At 49.9% G+C, this 20,998-nt stretch overlaps 1 protein-coding gene across 4 annotated transcripts in view; it reads right to left on the bottom strand.

The window, feature by feature from the left end:
• Nucleotides 1-20,998, bottom strand: part of GIT1 (GIT ArfGAP 1) — a 120,575-nt gene that overhangs the window by 11,466 nt on the left and 88,111 nt on the right. For 3 of the 4 annotated variants that reach the window (XM_075594200.1, XM_075594202.1, XM_075594199.1), the window contains 5 exons: nt 13,845-13,942; nt 13,375-13,486; nt 7,212-7,336; nt 6,563-6,715; nt 1,613-1,828 (listed from right to left, as the gene is read on the bottom strand). In XM_075594200.1, the coding sequence (XP_075450315.1) occupies nt 1,613-1,828; nt 6,563-6,715; nt 7,212-7,336; nt 13,375-13,486; nt 13,845-13,942 (704 nt within the window). The remainder of the gene's footprint in view (nt 1-1,612; nt 1,829-6,562; nt 6,716-7,211; nt 7,337-13,374; nt 13,487-13,844; nt 13,943-20,998) is intronic. The other variant, XM_075594201.1, reaches the window with a different exon arrangement.

Genomic DNA, 20,998 nt, shown 5'->3' on the forward strand with positions numbered 1-20,998 from the left:
CAGCAAAAAGGGCTACCTTAGTTACAGTCCCTATTAAAATTATTATATTACTATACATTGAAGATGGGATTAAAAAGTGAATTGGGATCCCGCCATGTATCCCAGATTACTGGAGAGCGTTCCACAAATTGGCAGATACAGGACGACATGGCTAGTGCACTGGAAACCAGCGGAGAGGAGTCAACTCTGAAATGTACACAGCGAGACCAGCGTGCAGACACTACCACCAAAAACAGCGGGAGGAGAGGGACGGACACATACAACAAACAGTGCCTGAGGTGGCACAGAAACATTTGGCAAGCAACGGGTAATACAAAAAACAAACAAAAAGTAGTGGCACTTCCCATTTAGAATGCACTGTATGTTTGTGATAAATGCTACGATAGAAAGGGCGATAAAAACACGACCGCACATTGTCCACCACTTACCCAAGGTTAGTTGGAATCTGGGGCAATACAAAGTGAAATCATCCCCCAAATGTGCAAGTATAAGATGTAATGTCCATCTTTCTGGTACTTTTCTGAGATCATCTTTCTATGCTTGCTTGTGTTTACATTTCTTAACAACAAATGTAGTTAGAAGTTGTGCTTCAAAGCCAGTCCCGCTTAGTAAAGCTAACCATCGCCATGTTCCTCTCATTTAAAAGGTCTTCAATGCAATGGACATGGCTGTTCTCAGGTGCTCACGGTTGCGTTATAAAGCAGGTATGAGACTATTTACACCGGCAAACATGTTAATGGTACAAAACAGAGGGAAGAGGTGGGCATATTCAGCTATAAACGGAAGAGTCGGCTGCCCAGAGACAGAAACGTCTGCCTTGAGAAAAGGCTGGATTTTGTACAAGTATTTACCTGGACTTCTGCCCATATGATGAGAGCACAGGCCGGGTAAACAAAGACCAGGCAAGTATTATAGGAGTTTATTTTAATTTGTTTGAATAAAAGCGAATTTTAACTTCTACATTAATCTCAATATTATTAGGGGTATTTAAGTGTGCAGCACAAAATATCCACTTGTTCTTTGTGTGTATGTATGTACTGTATATATACCTCTCTCTTAGCTAGCACCACCCCATACAATTGCTCTCCACTATTTAGTTGTGTGACGTTTAAACTTTGTTTATTATAGGAATGCCTAAGATTTTTCTGTTTTGTCCAAAGTGACGCCAATATTATTTAACTTCATGAAAAGGGGAGCTGGCTTTCACAGTGTAGTGCATGAACAGAATATATAATAGAGTATTGTATTATTATTATTATATATTTCTTCGTGTATAGCTCTGACAAGTGTACGCAGCTCTGTACATAGAATTTTTGCTGGCATGAGACCCTGCCCTGTAGAGCTTACAATCGATGATTTGGGTGCCTGAGGCACAGGGAGATAAAGTTACTTGCCCAAGGTCACAAGGAGATGACCCCCGGGATTTGAACCAGGCTCCCCGGCTTCCAACTCAATGCCATGGTTTCCACAGAGCCGCTCCTTCAGCCCAGAGTAGGACAGAAAGTTTTATATACCCCACAGGGGTATGCGATACACACAGCAGAGCTGGAAAGGCTCGGAGAGGGGAAGGAATGGTCAGGCAAGACGTTTGTAATCTTTAGTATTCACTTACCCCAGAGTGGAAGGGCTGCAGCCGGCTGCTGAGGTCATCTGTGGAAGGCCCGAAGGGTTTGAGAGCAGACCCTGGCTCGTACATAGAGAAAGCTTGACGGTCCCGTCGGTGAGCTGCAGGCAATGGGTATTCTGGTCGCTCGGGGTTGGCTGTGGGAGGGGGAGAGGGGCCCTTCTGATGCCGGATCTGAGAGTTCTCCGACTGCAGCTTATGGATCTGTAATGATAACCTCAATACTGTATGCTGTGCATTATATATCAGAACATGCACACAAACTTGGCTTCTCCATTACAGGGGAGGTGAGCATTCTGTCTGTCTCACTACTACAACCAGCAGGGACTTCAAGGTTACAGGGAAGTGTCATGTTAAAGAGGCAATTCAAGCGGCACTTTCATGTATGCAGCCTTTTATTACCTTTATTGAAAACGAATTACCCAAGGTGCCGATCGATCGATCCGTTCTCCTGTAATCAATCACCAAAGATCCTGCCTTCCAGGGTTCACAAAATGGCTGCCTTTCAGTTCCAATCAATCTTTCAGTCAGTGAAACGCAGAAGCTACAATGCATTCTTAAAGCTGCAGTGCATGCAATATCCTGCATGTGTGTTTTTTTTAAATAAATCAGTTCTGTAGTAAGAAAAAATACTTTTAGCATTTTCTGTTTTAAAAAAACAACAACTTTGAAAGACCAATTTTTTTGTATTCTATTTTAACAAGCATGCTTGTTCCTATAGCAACGATTTACATTCCCCATATTTAAAGATGTCGCCAAACTTTGCCGATCAATAGACTGAACGAATTGACCGGCAGCTATGCAGTTTTTTAGGTAAGTAGAGATTGCCCACATGAAACTATTGAAGTTAAAAAAATAAATAAAAATAAAATAAAAACAGGAGCCTGAACTGCAGCTTTAAATTACTAAGGTAGTGTTATCTATTGCTCTAGTTTGCAGCTCTAACTGCTGGGAATAGTGGCAACAAATGATCACAAACAGGAAAGTGTTGCAAATACCTGCTGCTGGGGAAGTGGACTAAAGCCTATGACAGAAATAAAAGGCTGCTCATTATATAAAAACTCATTAAAAAATGTAATTAAGAGTTGAATGAAATGTTTTATTTAGTAAGTTATCCAAGACTACAGAATGGATTTATTTAAAAATAAAAAACACATGTAGTATATTGCGTGGATTCCTCCTATAAGCAAGGGAATGTCCCGCTGTGATAAGATTATATGCATTATGTGATTAAAAAAATGAAACAGGGGGGGGGGGGGGGAATCTTTAACACAGAGAAGAACATGCAATAATGTCCCCAGTGCTCATTTACATGTCCATAAATATCCCCCAGGATGGAACACTAAAGACACACAGGGATTGTGGTACAGCACGCAAATGATGTCATTAATAGATTACGAGTCTACTGAGAGGGATTTCATTAGGTTTAAAATAATAGCAATTAACAGGTTACAAAGGATGCTGATAAACTAGGCTAAAAGCAGTACCACGCCAAATGCAAGATGTTTCCACCTGCAGGCACCAGAAGGAAATCTGTACGTCTTATTACTGTGATGACAGAGATACAGCGGGTCAAGTGGTAGCAAAAAATAAAAATCACAGTACAGAGTGTAAGCTCTATTGTGCCAGTAGTATGTGAACCATGATATGTGCGCCCCGGCTGTGTGTGCGATTTCCAGGAGGACGGAGTACCAGCACTTTTTTTTTACTTATTGTTTGACTGTGGGATTTTGTTTCTCTCCTTCGGGAATTAACTCCATATAGTGATTATGAAATGATTATGAAATGATTAGGAGAGAGGCTGGACTATTAGCCGAGACGAGGATAAAGCACTTTCACATTGTTACTTAAAGCCCAATTAGGTATAGTAGTTGAGACATAACACTTGTTTCTTGTTGCCTTTGGGGGTCTGCCATTTCCCCCCTGCCCCACACACAATACCACTGGCTTCACATGTATGCAGCTACATTTTTATTTAGAACAATGTACACAGCACTTTATAAAAAAAATACTATCATGAGATGTTTTTATATAGGCATAAATCTGTCAGACTGGAAAACATTTGCTCGGTTATGGTGATGGCACAGGACACAATACGGATGAGGGTCGCTGATATAGAACAGTTTGCAGTAGTTTTAGCACTGAAGTACACCATTCTGTAATCCTGGGTTTTGTGTCATGTCTATTTTCTGCGGTATTCCAGAAAAGAAACGTCCCCATTAGTGCAGTCAATGCACCTCGGCACCGATGAGCCCAGTTTTCCTAATAAAAGACTCAAAATCCCGTAGTTTAAACCAGGGGTGGTCAACTTCAGTTCTCAAGGGACACCAACAGGTCGGGTTTTCAGGTTATTCCTGCTTCAGCGCAAGTGGTGCAGTCAGTCAAAGACTAAGTCACCGATTGAGCCACCTGTGCTGAAGCAGGGAAAACCTTCACTCCATTGACCTCTTCTCTGGCATCTACCTTGAACACCAACCTCGCTTCTCGCTCTTCTTCCTCTGAACCCAACAATCTTGTCAACTCTTATAACTCTATCCTCTACTCTCGATCTATATGCCCATTCTTTGCCCCGGCACATCCATCCCTTTAGCCCACAGCTAAATTCACAAACGCTTCCTTCGCACCTGAACTCGCTCCTCTGAACGCCTTAGGAGGAAATCTCACTCAGGCTGATTTTCTGCACTATAAATTTCTCCTCTTGTTTTAACTCTACTCAATCCAAGGCCAAACAACTCTGCTTTTCCTCACTCACCAATACTCAACACACCCACTCTGTATTTTCTTTGTATTTGACACCCTCCTCCAACCTCCCTGTCCCACTTCCCATTCTTCCTTCACTTCTCAGCAAGCCTTTGCCGACCACATTAAAGTCAAGGTGGATGCTATCTACAGTAGATTCAGTGTTGCCTCCACATCTACCTAAACCTCCTTCCTCCACTCTTGACTCACTTTCTCCTGTTCAAGTTGGAAGTTTGTCATCTGATTTTCTCTTCTCCCTCTACCACATGCCTTCTCGAGCCTATCCCCCTCATACCTCAGACTCTTACTACCATCTTCGTCCCCACTCTCACCCATACCTTAATTCCTCCCTGTCCTCTGGCATTTTCCCCTCCTATAAGCATGTGATGCTCACACCTATTCTCAAATACACCCTAGATCCTACGTGCCTTACTAACTACCGACCTGTAATTCCCATGCCCTCCTGGACGCTTTACAATCTGAGTTTCGTACACTGAACAGAAACTGTGCTCACTAAAGTAGTCAATGATTTACATGAAACCAAATCCCATGGTAATTTTTTCCTACCAATCCCGCTCGATCTCTCGGCTGCCTTCAATACAGTCAATGACTCTCCTTCACATACTAAACTCCCTTGGTATCCGCAATAAAGCTTTATCTTAGTTCTCATCATACCTCTCCCATTGCACTTTTTCAGTTTCTGTTGACGTGTCTTCGTCTTCTGTTGATCTGCCTGTTGGTGTACCTTAGGGCTCTGTCTGGGACCTCTCCTTTTCTCTCTCTCTCTACACACTATCACTTGGTGACCTCCAACTCTTTTCGCCTCACGGATCATCTCTATGCAGATATATCTACCCACCACTACCTTCACACCTGCAACCCAGTCCCAAGTCTCTGTTTCCCTCCTGGATATATCCTTGTGGATGGCCACCGTAAATCTTAATATGCCTAAAAGTGAGCTCCTCATATTGCCCCCCTAAACCTGGCCTAATATCCCCTCTTTCCATCCCCGTAAATGGTTCTACCATCTACCCTGTCGCAAAGGCACGTTGCCTAGGAGCGACATCTGACTCCTTCCTTCCCTTCTCCTAGGCACCGTGCTTCTGCATGCACATGCACGGCATGGCTAAAACGTGTAGCTTCGTTCTCTGCAAGGCTGCGGCCATGGTGATAGCGACGGCGCCGCAGGAGGGCGCGCGCGGCGCCATCACAGATGTGATAGATGAGATTGGACATTATATATAACCAATACTCCTTTATAACGTATAGATTCTAACACCTAGACGGGTGCCGAGGGATCCAATTCTGCGTAGTTTTATTCAATATATATTTTAGAAGATTATGTTAATAAATGTGTTAATGTCATAATACATCCACTAGGGGGACTGAGTGCCCACAACTGGGTTTACTTGTCTTGTTCTAGTTTATCTGGGTGTTCCCCGAGCATGCGCCCTCCTCTAATGACAGGTCACATTTACTTTTTTATGTGTGTTGTCTTCACTTTGTGTGCGGGGTGTGATATTTATTGAAGTCTCGCTGCGGCGCCCACATGTCGTTCTTGGCAAAGACGCTGCCAGGAGCGGAGGCGTTAAATACAGCCAACTACATCATGGCGCGGTCTGGGACATTTGGTTACCGACGTTTTGCTGCGGCCAAGTCCCTGCCGACGTTTATCCGCCACTCACCTCGCCGCAGGGACAGCTCTCCGCCAGCCGCTTCGCCACCACGGTAATCACCTAACCTTACCCTAAACCCCCCGGATACCAACACCTACCCTAAAAACCTTAATCATATACTCTAAAACCCTTTACCCTAAACCACTACCGTAAAAACCCCTATCCTTAACCCCCTACCCGCTAAAACCCTTTAAATTAACTTCCCTTATTGACGAAACAGCCGGCGGCCCTAAACACTTGCGGGGACTTGGTCGCAGTGACATAGCTGTAGCCAAATGTCCCATTCCATCATGCAGCGCCCGCTTCTTCGGTTTACTGAAGCGGATTGCACCCCGAATTGCAACTTTTTCACCTAGTTTACAGCTGGCAAGTGCCCTCTATTTGCAGATACACACACTTGTCCATTTTAGGTGTTCCCAACAGAATTTCGATGCAGGACCCTAAAAACTGGTTTGCATCTCTTGGCAACTCCTCTTGCCTTTGTATGCCCCCTCTCACCACCCTGCTCCCCCCAAGCCCTCACCTCGCGCTGCAGCCGGCGCAGCTCCTCGCTCAGATTGTTGTTCACTTTCATCAGTTGCTGCACTTTGGCATCGGACGTGGAAAGGGCTTTCTTCACCTCCAAATACTCCTGCAGAGTGATGGGGCCGTCTGACAGGTCGGAGGAGTCCATGCTCTGGGATAGACAGAGGACAAGTGGGCAGGGAGAGCAGGTACGGGTTAGTGCCTTCTTGGAGAGGAACATGCGGTGACTTATAATTATGCCGACATGCTGCATTTTATCATTAATGCAGAGTACCTTTATACATTTCCAGGCATTTAGCAAACAATGATCAGAGGGGAAAAGCCGTTTGTTGCCCCCTATGCCTGATATCTTGGCCATATGTGGTACCTGCTCCCTGCTGTCCTCTAGCCCAAAGAAATAAGCAACATAGTGCTACATTAAAGCTCATGTATACACACACACACACACACAGTATGTGTGTCTGAATATATACACACATACATACACATAGCATCACACATCAGACACTAGTTGATCTTTTTTCACTTGCACCTCGTGCCTGCACCATCAAGGTAACACGCCAAGCATTTGCTCCAACACAAGCTAGCATGGAAGCAGCACAGTACTCTGGGATAGCAGTGCGGCAGAGCGCTGCTGCCAGCCTCACCCTGGCTCGGTTGTTCCTGGAGTTTCTAAGCACCTCTTGGTCAGTGTCCTCATCAGACGCTACGCTGTCATAGTCGTGCTGGTCATCACAGTCATTCGCGTTCCGGAGTATGTAGTCAAGATTGTCTGAAGCAGAGAGCAGGAGGCACGTGAATAAAACTGCGCAGTATGCATTTTTAATTGCTGTTCATTAGTTGGCCGATGAAATGGCCCCAACCCTTTTCCTAATGTTTATTTCCATCTCCAAAGCTCTCCTCCTTGCGCTGAATGTGGGGTTTAGATTTTAGCGTGTGTGAATCAATGGTGAAGTATGAATACCTGGTTTGCACGAGATAAAATATTGGGGTTTACCGTGCGGTGTTCTAGCCGGGAATGGGATTAGGGCTGGGCATGGAGTCAGAGGCAGGATCAGCTTCTCCACTTCACCTACTATTATAGGGCCAATGAGAGCTTTATGCATTACAGGACATGCTTTACTAAATCTTCACCGCCGGATGACAGGTAGATGGAGATGGGAACGAAATCTACTGGATCAGAAATGCACAGCGAGTCAGTCCAAACGGTTTGGCAGCCAATGAATGGAGCCGTCCTGAGACACTGAGCACAGCTGGGTCGGTGAAGCCATAAATTTCTGGTATCCTAAACCACCAGTGGCAAGTTACCATTTGGTTCAGATCCAACATGGTCTGTGACAGGTCATCGACAGATGAGTTATGCATGAGACATGGCTAAAAACTGGTAAGTGACCAACAATCAATTGGACATATGATTTCCTGATTTTACATCCTACAGCCCTTGCAGCCCCTTCCAACATCGAATGGATTGCAACGCACTGAAATGACACGTTTTGCAATGCAGCATTGACATTTCCTTGCAGCTGTGTGTAAACTACCTCACTATTGAACAAACCCGTCTAAAAGGCCCCAAAAGCACACAGGAGCTGCCTATTCCCACGCTGTACTTATACAGGCTCCCCTACCTGTGGGAATGACGGACGGCTCCCCTACCTGTGGGAATGACGGAAGGCTCCCCTACCTGTGGGAATGACGGACGGCTCCCCTACCTGTGGGAATGACGGATGGCCCCCCTACCTGTGGGAATGACGGAAGGCTCCCCTACCTGTGAGAATGACGGAAGGCTCCCCTACCTGTGGGAATGACGGAAGGCTCCCCTACCCGTGGGAATGACGGAAGGCTCCCCTACCTGTGGGAATGACGGAAGGCCCCCCTACCTGTGGGAATGACGGAAGGCTCCCCTACCTGTGGGAATGACGGAAGGCTCCCCTACCTGTGGGAATGACGGAAGGCCCCCCTACCTGTGGGAATGACGGAAGGCCCCCCTACCTGTGGGAATGACGGAAGGCTCCCCTACCTGTGGGAATGACGGAAGGCTCCCCTACCCGTGGGAATGACGGAAGGCTCCCCTACCCGTGGGAATGACGGAAGGCTCCCCTACCCGTGGGAATGACGGAAGGCCCCCCTACCTGTGGGAATGACGGAACGCTCCACTACCTGTGGGAATGACGGAAGGCTCCCCTACCTGTGGGAATGACGGAAGGCCCCCCTACCTGTGGGAATGACGGAAGGCTCCCCTACCTGTGGGAATGACGGACGGCTCCCCTACCTGTGGGAATGACGGAAGGCTCCCATACCTGTGGGAATGACGGAAGGCTCCCCTACCTGTGGGAATGACGGAAGGCTCCCCTACCTGTGGGAATGACGGAAGGCTCCCCTACCTGTGGGAATGACGGAAGGCCCCCCTACCTGTGAGAATGACGGACGGCTCCCCTACCTGTGGGAATGACGGACGGCTCCCCTACCTGTGGGAATGACGGACGGCTCCCCTACCTGTGGGAATGACGGACGGCTCCCCTACCAGTGGGAATGACGGAAGGCTGCCCTACCTGTGGGAATGACGGAAGGCTCCCCTACCTGTGAGAATGACGGAAGGCTCCCCTACCTGTGGGAATGACGGAAGGCTCCCCTACCTGTGGGAATGACGGAAGGCTCCCCTACCTGTGGGAATGACGGACGGCTCCCCTACCTGTGGGAATGACGGACGGCTCCCCTACCTGTGGGAATGACGGACGGCTCCCCTACCTGTGGGAATGACGGAAGGCTCCCCTACCTGTGGGAATGACGGATGGCCCCCCTACCTGTGGGAATGACGGACGGCTCCCCTACCAGTGGGAATGACGGAAGGCTGCCCTACCTGTGGGAATGACGGAAGGCTCCCCTACCTGTGAGAATGACGGAAGGCTCCCCTACCTGTGGGAATGACGGAAGGCTCCCCTACCTGTGGGAATGACGGAAGGCTCCCCTACCTGTGGGAATGACGGACGGCTCCCCTACCTGTGGGAATGACGGACGGCTCCCCTACCTGTGGGAATGACGGACGGCTCCCCTACCTGTGGGAATGACGGAAGGCTCCCCTACCTGTGGGAATGACGGATGGCCCCCCTACCTGTGGGAATGACGGAAGGCTCCCCTACCTGTGAGAATGACGGAAGGCTCCCCTACCCGTGGGAATGACGGAAGGCTCCCCTACCCGTGGGAATGACGGAAGGCTCCCCTACCTGTGGGAATGACGGAAGGCCCCCCTACCTGTGGGAATGACGGAAGGCTCCCCTACCTGTGGGAATGACGGAAGGCTCCCCTACCTGTGGGAATGACGGAAGGCCCCCCTACCTGTGGGAATGACGGAAGGCCCCCCTACCTGTGGGAATGACGGAAGGCTCCCCTACCCGTGGGAATGACGGAAGGCTCCCCTACCCGTGGGAATGACGGAAGGCTCCCCTACCCGTGGGAATGACGGAAGGCCCCCCTACCTGTGGGAATGACGGAACGCTCCACTACCTGTGGGAATGACGGAAGGCTCCCCTACCTGTGGGAATGACGGAAGGCCCCCCTACCTGTGGGAATGACGGAAGGCCCCCCTACCTGTGGGAATGACGGAAGGCCCCCCTACCTGTGGGAATGACGGAAGGCTCCCCTACCTGTGGGAATGACGGACGGCTCCCCTACCTGTGGGAATGACGGAAGGCTCCCATACCTGTGGGAATGACGGAAGGCTGCCCTACCTGTGGGAATGACGGAAGGCTCCCCTACCTGTGGGAATGACGGAAGGCTCCCCTACCTGTGGGAATGACAGAAGGCTCCCCTACCTGTGGGAATGACGGAAGGCCCCCCTACCTGTGAGAATGACGGACGGCTCCCCTACCTGTGGGAATGACGGAAGGCCCCCCTACCTGTGGGAATGACGGAAGGCCCCCTACCTGTGGGAATGACGGAAGGCCCCCCCTACCTGTGGGAATGACGGAAGGCCCCCCCTACCTGTGGGAATGACGGAAGGCCCCCCTACCTGTGGGAATGACGGAAGGCCGCCCTACCTGTGGGAATGACGGATGGCCCCCCTACCTGTGGGAATGACGGAAGGCTCCCCTACCTGTGGGAATGACGGAAGGCTCCCCTACCTGTGGGAATGACGGACGGCTCCCCTACCTGTGGGAATGACGGAAGGCTCCCCTACCTGTGGGATTGACGGAAGGCTCCCCTACCTGTGGGAATGACGGAAGGCTGCCCTACCTGTGGGAATGACGGACGGCTCCCCTACCTGTGGGAATGACGGACGGCTCCCCTACCTGTGGGAATGACGGACGGCTCCCCTACCTGTGGGAATGACGGACGGCTCCCCTACCTGTGGGAATGACGGAAGGCTCCCCTACCAGTGGGAATGACGGAAGGCTCCCTCCAATACCTGTGGGAATGACGGAATGCTGCCCTACCAGTGGGAATGACGGAAGGCCCCCCTACCTGTGGGAATGATGGAAGGCTCCCCTACCTGTGGGAAAGACGGAAGGCTGCCCTACCTGGGGGAATGACGGAAGGCTGCCCTACCTGTGGGATTGACGGAAGGCTCCCCTACCTGTGGGAATGACGGAAGGCTCCCCTACCTGTGGGAATGACGGACGGCTCCCCTACCTGTGGGAATGACGGAAGGCTCCCCTACCTGTGGGAATGACGGAAGGCTCCCCTACCTGTGGGAATGACGGAAGGCTCCCCTACCTGTGGGAATGACGGAAGGCTCCCCTACCTGTGGGAATGACGGAAGGCTCCCCTACCTGTGGGAATGACGGAAGGCTCCCCTACCTGTGGGAATGACGGATGGCTCCCCTACCTGTGGGAATGACGGATGGCCCCCCTACCTGTGGGAATGACGGAAGGCTCCCCTACCTGTGGGAATGACGGACAGCTCCCCTACCTGTGGGAATGACGGAAGGCTCCCCTACCTGTGGGAATGACGGACGGCTCCCCTACCTGTGGGAATGACGGAAGGCTCCCCTACCTGTGGGAATGACGGACAGCTCCCCTACCTGTGGGAATGACGGACGGCTCCCCTACCAGTGGGAATGACGGAAGGCTCCCCTACCTGTGGGATTGACGGAAGGCTCCCCTACCTGTGGGAATGACGGAAGGCTCCCCTACCTGTGGGAATGACGGAAGGCTCCCCTACCTGTGGGAATGACGGAAGGCTCCCCTACCTGTGGGAATGACGGACAGCTCCCCTACCTGTGGGAATGACGGACGGCTCCCCTACCAGTGGGAATGACGGAAGGCTCCCCTACCTGTGGGAATGACGGAAGGCTCCCCTACCAGTGGGAATGACGGAAGGCTGCCCTACCTGTGGGAATGACGGAAGGCTCCCCTACCTGTGGGAATGACGGAAGGCTCCCCTACCTGTGGGAATGACGGACGGCCCCCCTACCTGTGGGAATGACGGACGGCTCCCCTACCAGTGGGAATGACGGAAGGCTCCCCTACCTGTGGGAATGACGGAAGGCTCCCCTACCTGTGGGAATGACGGAAGGCTGCCCTACCTGTGGGAATGACGGAAGGCTCCCCTACCTGTGGGAATGACGGACGGCTCCCTTACCTGTGGGAATGACGGACAGCTCCCCTACCTGTGGGAATGACGGACGGCTCCCCTACCTGTGGGAATGACGGAAGGCTCCCCTACCTGTGGGAATGACGGACAGCTCCCCTACCTGTGGGAATGACGGAAGGCTCCCCTACCTGTGGGAATGACGGAAGGCTCCCCTACCTGTGGGAATGACGGAAGGCTCCCCTACCTGTGGGAATGACGGAAGGCTCCCCTACCTGTGGGAATGACGGAAGGCTCCCCTACCTGTGGGAATGACGGAAGGCTCCCCTACCTGTGGGAATGACGGAAGGCTCCCCTACCTGTGGGAATGACGGAAGGCTCCCCTACCTGTGGGAATGACGGAAGGCTGCCCTACCTGTGGGAATGACGGACGGCTCCCCTACCTGTGGGAATGACGGACGGCTCCCCTACCTGTGGGAATGACGGACAGCTCCCCTACCTGTGGGAATGACGGAAGGCTCCCCTACCTGTGGGAATGACGGAAGGCTCCCCTACCTGTGGGAATGACGGAAGGCTCCCCTACCCGTGGGAATGACGGAAGGCTCCCCTACCTGTGGGAATGACGGAAGGCTCCCCTACCTGTGGGAATGACGGACGGCTCCCCTACCAGTGGGAATGACGGAAGGCTGCCCTACCTGTGGGAATGACGGACGGCTCCCCTACCTGTGGGAATGACGGACAGCTCCCCTACCTGTGGGAATGACGGACGGCTCCCCTACCTGTGGGAATGACGGAAGGCTCCCCTACCTGTGGGAATGACGGACGGCCCCCCTACCTGTGGGAATGACGGAAGGCTCCCCTACCTGTGGGAATGACGGACGGCCCCCCTACCTGTGGGAATGACGGAAGGCCCCCCTACCAGTGGGAATGACGGAAGGCTCCCCTACCTGTGGGAATGACGGACGGCTCCCCTACCTGTGGGAATGACGGAAGGCTCCCCTACCTGTGGGAATGACGGACAGCTCCCCTACCTGTGGGAATGACGGAAGGCTCCCCTACCTGTGGGAATGACGGAAGGCTCCCCTACCTGTGGGAATGACGGACGGCTCCCCTACCTGTGGGAATGACGGAAGGCTCCCCTACCTGTGGGAATGACGGAAGGCTGCCCTACCTGTGGGAATGACGGAAGGCTCCCCTACCTGTGGGAATGACGGATGGCCCCCCTACCTGTGGGAATGACGGAAGGCTCCCCTACCTGTGGGAATGACGGAAGGCTGCCCTACCTGTGGGAATGATGGAGCTCTTGCCCTGCTGCCGTCTCTTGGCTTCACTCAGGATGTCTATGATCAAAGTGGCAAATTCCCGCGCATTGAAGCGTGCCAGCTTCTGTCGCCCCTACAGGACAGAGAGCAGGAGTCAGGACAGAGCTTCCCTGCACACTAGGTATTGCTGTGCCAAGAAAAGGAGAAGGCGAGAGCGTAGAGAAAAATCACAGGAGTGGGGGGGGTGGGGGGGAAGACATGGAGAGAAAGCAAAAAAAGATTGGGAAGAAAAACAGAAATGATAAAGAGCAAACCCATGTGAGAGGGATAGTAAAATGTGGAACTCGGTTGGTCAGTGCTAAATGCCTTAATGGCACTAACGTTAGTAACAGAGCCATGATATATACTCTGCACTCATATGTGCTTATTGAAGCCCGTAGACAGATGTGCAGGGATAAGAGATGTATTGCTACCCTCCATTACCCGCTCACCTGGTTCCTCGTAGCAGAGTATTCAGGGTTAACTGGTAAGAAGGGTACAGCACTCCGCTCTGTGACCAGCGTGCTGTGGTTCTGGGTTGTCAGCCAAACTGCAGAGAAGAGCAGAGACGGGATGAGGAGGAGGACAGAGGGAGAACATATTAACTCCCTAACCAGGCACAGGCTGATGCAGAACTAATGGAATCTCTCCCCTCTGCCCTGCTGGATGAGGCTCCCGTGGACAGACTGAACCGTCCCATGCCACGTCCTTTTTAACGGTGTATATTGTGGATCACAATGTCCTCCTATGATATAAAAGGTGCAGCCCCACTTGGCAACATAATCTGAGCATTTATTTCATGGTTAAATATATGTGTTTAGCAGGTTATTTAAATGTAGATCAGAAAGGCTGTTTCAGCACACCGCCACATATTACAGCACATTTCAGAGCGGTATTAACAGCAGACTGACAACAAATGAGGCACCAATTACAAGTTTGACATAGGGACAGTTATAAAGGAGGTTGTGGTGGACATGTTTTGGGTCACTGCTTCCCTTATTCACTTGTGCAGCGCTTGTAAACCGCAACTGAGAAACTGTTGTGGAACATGAAGCTGCTGCCCCAGAGCACAGGCAGGGATGAGGCAGGGAAGAGGCAGAGCACAGGCAGGGAAGAGGCAGAGCACAAGCAGAGCACAGGCAGGGAAGAGGCAGAGCACAGGCAGAGCACAGGCAGAGCACAGGCAGGGAAGAGGCAGAGCACAGGCAGAGCACAGGCAGGGAAGAGGCAGAGCACAGGCAGGGAAGAGGCAGGGAAGAGGCAGGGAAGAGGCAGAGCACAGGCAGAGCACAGGCAGGGAAGAGGCAGAGCACAGGCAGGGAAGAGGCAGGGAAGAGGCAGAGCACAGGCAGGGCACAGGCAGGGAAGAGGCAGGGAAGAGGCAGGGAAGAGGCAGAGCACAGGCAGAGCACAGGCAGGGAAGAGGCAGGGAAGAGGCAGAGCACAGGCAGAGCACAGGCAGGGAAGAGGCAGAGCACAGGCAGGGAAGAGGCAGAGCACAGGCAGGGAAGAGGCAGAGCACAGGCAGGGAAGAGGCAGAGCACAGGCAGGGAAGAGGCAGAGCACAGGCAGGGAAGAGGCAGAGCACAGGCAGGGAAGAGGCAGAGCACAGGCAGGGAAGAGGCAGAGCACAGGCAGGGAAGAGGCAGAGCACAGGCAGGGAAGAGGCAGCGCACAGGCAGGGAAGAGGCAGAGCACAGGCAGGGAAGAGGCAGAGCACAGGCAGGGAAGAGGCAGAGCACAGGCAGGGCACAGGCAGGGAAGAGGCAGAGCACAGGCAGAGCACAGGCAGGGAAGAGGCAGAGCACAGGCAGGGAAGAGGCAGAGCACAGGCAGGGAAGAGGCAGAGCACAGGAAGGGAAGAGGCAGAGCACAGGCAGGGAAGAGGCAGAGCACAGGCAGGGAAGAGGCAGAGCACAGGCAGGGAAGAGGCAGAGCACAGGCAGAGCACAGGCAGGGAAGAGGCAGAGCACAGGCAGGGAAGAGGCAGAGCACAGGCAGGGAAGAGGCAGAGCACAGGCAGGGAAGAGGCAGAGCACAGGCAGGGAAGAGGCAGAGCACAGGCAGAGCACAGGCAGGGAAGAGGCAGAGCACAGGCAGGGAAGAGGCAGAGCACAGGAAGGGAAGAGGCAGGCGCTACTTAAAGTAAGACTGCAAGAGTCTTCTGAGCCAAAGTACCAGAATCTTCAGAAGGACAGAATCAAGGTAAGAGAACCAGTGTGTGTGTGTGTGTGTGTGCCACGCTGGGAGTCTGTCACTAACCATGACCGGGTTATCTAAAAACAACTAGAAGGTCCTCTCCCTCTTGGCAGAAATGGAGCACCTGCTCTTGCAACATGCACATTTTCAGCTACTCAGCACTAGTTTGTTTCTTTGGGCACCCAGACTCTAATTACGCAGCTTAAGTTAACCTCGCTGTGTTTTCCCAGCTGGTGCCGTTAAAAAACTTCAAAACAAAAGCATATTCATACATACTATGATCTCCACAAATCCCTGACATCCCAAGAAAACTTAACCCACTGCATTTACCCTGTTGATTGCAAGGATTCGCAAGGTGTAACAGGCTTGTATACAAGTGTCTTAACGTAATCTCTTACATAGTACTGCAGTATACAAATTCCTGTGCTGTTTCCCCCCCCCCCAGGGACAAGTCCTTACCCCCATAGAGCTTACAACCTGTTTTTTGGTGTCCGATACATACAAAGTCACAAGAAGAGGACACTGGCATTGGAACCAGGTTCACATGCAATGACGTCACCACTCGGTCCTTCTCTTTCACCAGGCGAGAGAGAATACACTAGGGCTACTTCAGGCCCAAAAGCAGTGTTTGGTCGGGATTCATTAAGCCACGATGCGTGGTGGCACGCCCCGATACGGCTTTCTGGTGTCAATGGCAGTTAACGCCCCATCGGTGCGATATCCAGCATTGAGGCATAGTGAATCCTGGCCTTTAATTTCACTTTAGCTGGACCACGTCAAAGGCTTTGGGAGCATCCAAAAAGCAAAAATGGCACTTTTGCTTTAATGATTAAATGTCAAAATACAAAGCTGGAAGAGCAGGAGGGGTGGGAGGAATGGGAGGAGGAATGGGGGGCCCCAGTGAGCGCTCAGGATCTTAATTGCAGTTCTCAGGAGATGAGTCTAATTCTCTATTCCTTTCCAAGTATGAATAGTCTCGTTGGATCTAAAGGCTGCACAGCCATCTCAGAACAGACTGACATTATAGGACTGCTGTAAAGGAGGCACCATACAATCAGGGGAGGGGGCTTTCTGGGCATATGCCATACTATCAGGGGTGGGGGCTTTCTGGGGATATGCCATACTATCAGGGGAGGGGGCTTTCTGGGCATATGCCATACTATCAGGGGTGGGGGCTTTCTGGGGATATGCCATACTATCAGGGGAGGGGGCTTTCTGGGCATATGCCATACTATCAGGGGTGGGGGCTTTCTGGGCATATAAACGGTGCACTTCCACAAAACTCACAAAATTCAACATTACAACCTTCCTTAAACAAAGGTTTCTCGGTTTTAGCTCATGTTTATTTAGATCAGATACAGGACCACTACTTTTTAAGCTAATTAGAGCACTAAATAAGAGTAACATTATATTACACAGCACCCGCCCCCCCCCCCCCCCCGCCTCCCTGTTATTTAATGGAATTCAATTTAATTTCAGCACTGAATATCTCCGGAGACTGGGGTTCCAATGGCACCGAATGGAAACATGCGCGGGGTTAACAAATCGTACGGAATCTGGGCCCTGTGGGCGGTTTTCCTTCTTGACAGGGTTTAGTAAACGGGCACGCACGCGCCGGAGAGGTAGAGGCACGAACGCTGGAGACATCTCCTATAAAGAGGATGCTTATTGGTGATGCCAGGAGATAGATTTTCTAGCTACCCGCCACCATTTTGTAACCTCAGATATATACACCATAATCAATAATCATGTGTTCTTATTTGCTCTATTTCAGGAGTGGGCAACTTCAGTCCTCAAGGGGCCAAAAGGTCAGGTTTTCAGGATGTCCCTGCTTCAGCACAGGTGGTGCAGTCTTGGACTGAGCCACCTGTGCTAAAGCTGGGATATTGAAAACCTGACCTGTTTGGATGCTCTTAAGGACTGGAGTTGGCCACTCCTGGCCTACTTGGAAAGCTGGTTAGCCTACATGGCAAAGGAGTTGTCTTGTTCTGAAACACCCCCATTGGTTCAAATATAGATTATCAGTATCTTGTTTCCCATCATTGATGTACTGGCACTGTACCAGTAAGAAAAGACCATGGGGGTTTGTTACGATTAAAAAAAAAAAAAAAAAATAAAGGGGTGCAGATCACCGCTATTAAAAACATCGGGGAAAAAATGTAATTCATGTCACCTTTAAACTAACCCTCTCATGCTCTGTAAAGTGACTGTGTAATGTAGCACGCCGAAACCGGCTGCCATTTCCTCATTGGGTGCTAGTTAACACTGAATGAACTGTTTTCCCCTGCCAGCAAAAGGAGCAACGCATACAACATGATTTAGTGTGGTTACACCTCGCTGGACCAAACCATCTCTTTTCCACTCTGATCACATGCGGACAGAGAATCTATTTCTGATCACCTTGGAGGGGCAGGCTGCTGTTTTCTGGACATCCGTACACTGGCCTTCCTCATCACGTCCACACTCTTCACGCTGCCTCGATTCGCAGAGGACTCCCTGGGACATTGCTGTCCTCCCCGACCCAAGAGCATCCACAACACTACTACTCCATGTAAAGAGGCAGCGGTGAGCACACCGAGGATGTGGGACAGGGTTGCAATGGAGTCTAAATCCTCTTATCCTCTCCCGATCACTTCAATCGTGGCATTGCTGCTGCACTCTATGATCCAAAAAAAAGTTGGCCATCTTTTTAGAAAGGAAATACAGGGATATACCAAATAAGTAAACATGGGAAGGATGTTGATCCTGGGAGTAACCTGATTGCCAATTACTGGAGTCAGGAAGGAATTTACTTTTCCCCTTCCAAGATGCCATTGGATGATATTTCACAGAGGTTTTCTGTTTGCCTTCCTCTGGATCAATATATTGCAAGCAGAAATATAGGATAAAGTATCTGTCTAAATTGCTCATAGGTTGAACTTGATGGACGCATGTCTTTTTTCAACCTCATCTACTATGTAACCATCTTCTAACAAGCGCCTAAGGAAGTACCATGACATTGTATGTTCTGTGCCGTTTATACGCTTTCCGGGGTAAAGCTATTAAACCAAAATGATTAAGGAACAATTGAAGAAAAAAAATTAAAAAAAAGATGTTCTAGGAGGTGGCTGAGCCATTTGATGTTCCTGCATCTCCAACACATTGGTCAAACTGGACTGTCCCTCCAGGTCTGGAGCACAAAATAGATGACTAAATAGCACAGCACAGTCTGTTATTACTAGAATGAAGGAGAGTCGTTTGTGTTCTTGGGTTCAACTCCAACGAAGACTAGAACATGTCAGGAAACCATCAGCCTATACTACAAAACTGCAGACACCTAAAAATATAAGCCTGAGATGCACTCAAATGATAGCACTCTGCTCTGTAACAGGTTTACTTTGACGTCACTTCATGGTTTCGTTTATTTTCTTTTTATTAGGGTTTCCTATACTTTTTAAACAGTAAAAGAATACAAGTCACACGTTCAGCTAGGTAATAGAGCACGAACATTGAACAAGGAAACCGTAATGTTGATCTGCACGGACTAGTGCTACCGATAACTAGCAGCTTTAGAAAATGTCAGAGGTACAAATGGAGCTTATTTCTGCTAATTGACGATGTGCTTTACAGGTCTGCTCATTGAGGCATAACAGCCAAACTGAGAAAAAGCACAACAGAGCGTAGTATTAGGGACAGAAACGGGTTCCCATGGGTGACCTCACAATTAGATGGGTAATGGTTTAGATGCTACAGTGAATTAACATTAAAAAAGGTGCAATTCCTGGAAGCTTAATGAAAAGCAAGATTTTATAAAAATGGAACAGTTGGCTTCCTTCAACAAATGTAACCGTTGTTAAAGCAAATATTTGGCTGCTCTTCTTCCCGCCTCTGAATGGGTAAGTATTTGTCAATACACTGTTTTCCTCTACTCTTATCCCGCCACAGGGAGATGGGGGAGTTTTGCCTGTGCAAGCTACTACTGAATACACAGCGACAAACAGAAGGAAGTAACCACCCGGAATCAAACCCGCCACAAGTCTCAGCTCATCAAGTTTATAAATTAAATATACTAAGAGGTGTCATATTTTGGTAACAGAAAGGCGGAATCACGTAAGCATGTCACTGCTATTAATACCCCTTGGTCTTGGGAAATGCCCCTTGAAGTGCAAATTCAAAAAATGAGTGTCTCAATATTTCTAGTAGACTGGAAACTACATTTCTGATTAGGAGAAATGGAAACCTTTTCTTTGGGGGAAATAAAAGGTGAAAAACGAGAGCATATTCATTTTTCCTATCTTTTGAAATAATTTGTATTTTTAGAAGCAGCAAACGAGGCTTTTTGCCAGTACCATGGTGGGTCTGTGCTCGCCAACTCTGTCTCAAAGTGAAACGCAAAGGAACGAGAAGGAAAGGCAGCGAAGGCACCGATTCCAAGGACTATTACGTGGCTATTTCGCGATGCTGGATGCAAGAAATACATATTGCAGTAAACGCCACAAAGCTGAAGCAGTGGAGGAGAGGAAACGATGGCTCTCTTTTAAAGAACTCTTCCCTAGCCCAGCACCAAGCATAAAAAACTATTACTACTGGAGGTAGAAAAGGGATCGTTAGTAGGTTAAGTCACCAAAATACATTGTAGTCAAAATGAAGAGGGGACGGGTGAGCTAAATTAGAAAAAGAATTACAGGAAAGGTCACGTGACAGTGGCGAGGTGGAAGGCGGTTGCACCGGTTCTGCGTTTGAGGGACCTGCAAAGTACCAAAGTAAAATGGGTTTCCTGACTCTCCAGCTGCACAAGGGGTAATCTGGTTCCTGCAGCCATACAGAATTCACAGTGGGTCTTCTCCCCTGCAGGTTGAATCTATCACTTTGGAGTTTAATCCAGCATCCTCCACTCATAGCTCTGTCATAAGGGGTAGCAGCCTGACTGACAGAATATCAGAGGGAACAACTAGATGTGCGATGACATGGAATTCCTGCTGGGGATCTCGGCGTAGCCCAGCGGTGACCATGCAGTGATACCCGATCGCATGAAATACAACTACTTTATTTAAAAAAAGAAATTAAAAAAAACCCTTAGTTTTGTTCGATTGGCTCACCTTTCTGTTTCGAGAAAAGATGATTTATCAGAAAAAAGGCCCCGAATCCCTTATTGGTTTTACAGCATGCTCTGGTTTGAGTTGATGCCCCGAATACTGCGTGAACGCCAGATCGGGTGTACCAACCTGTAACGGCGCCTGATAAAGCTGCCACAAAGTGATGCGCTATTGTTTTACATCTTTAGAATCTGGTAAATATCAGAAACAGTATAACTTTATTTTTAACAATAAAGGACTCATAATTTTTTTTTTTAATTATATGAGAGAGAGAGAGAGAGAGAGAAAGAGAGAGAAAGAGAGAGAAAGAGAAAGAGAGAGAAAGAGAGAGA

This window comes from Ascaphus truei, chromosome 3 (assembly GCF_040206685.1).
Source record: "Ascaphus truei isolate aAscTru1 chromosome 3, aAscTru1.hap1, whole genome shotgun sequence".
In the NCBI taxonomy this organism is placed as follows: domain Eukaryota; kingdom Metazoa; phylum Chordata; class Amphibia; order Anura; family Ascaphidae; genus Ascaphus; species Ascaphus truei.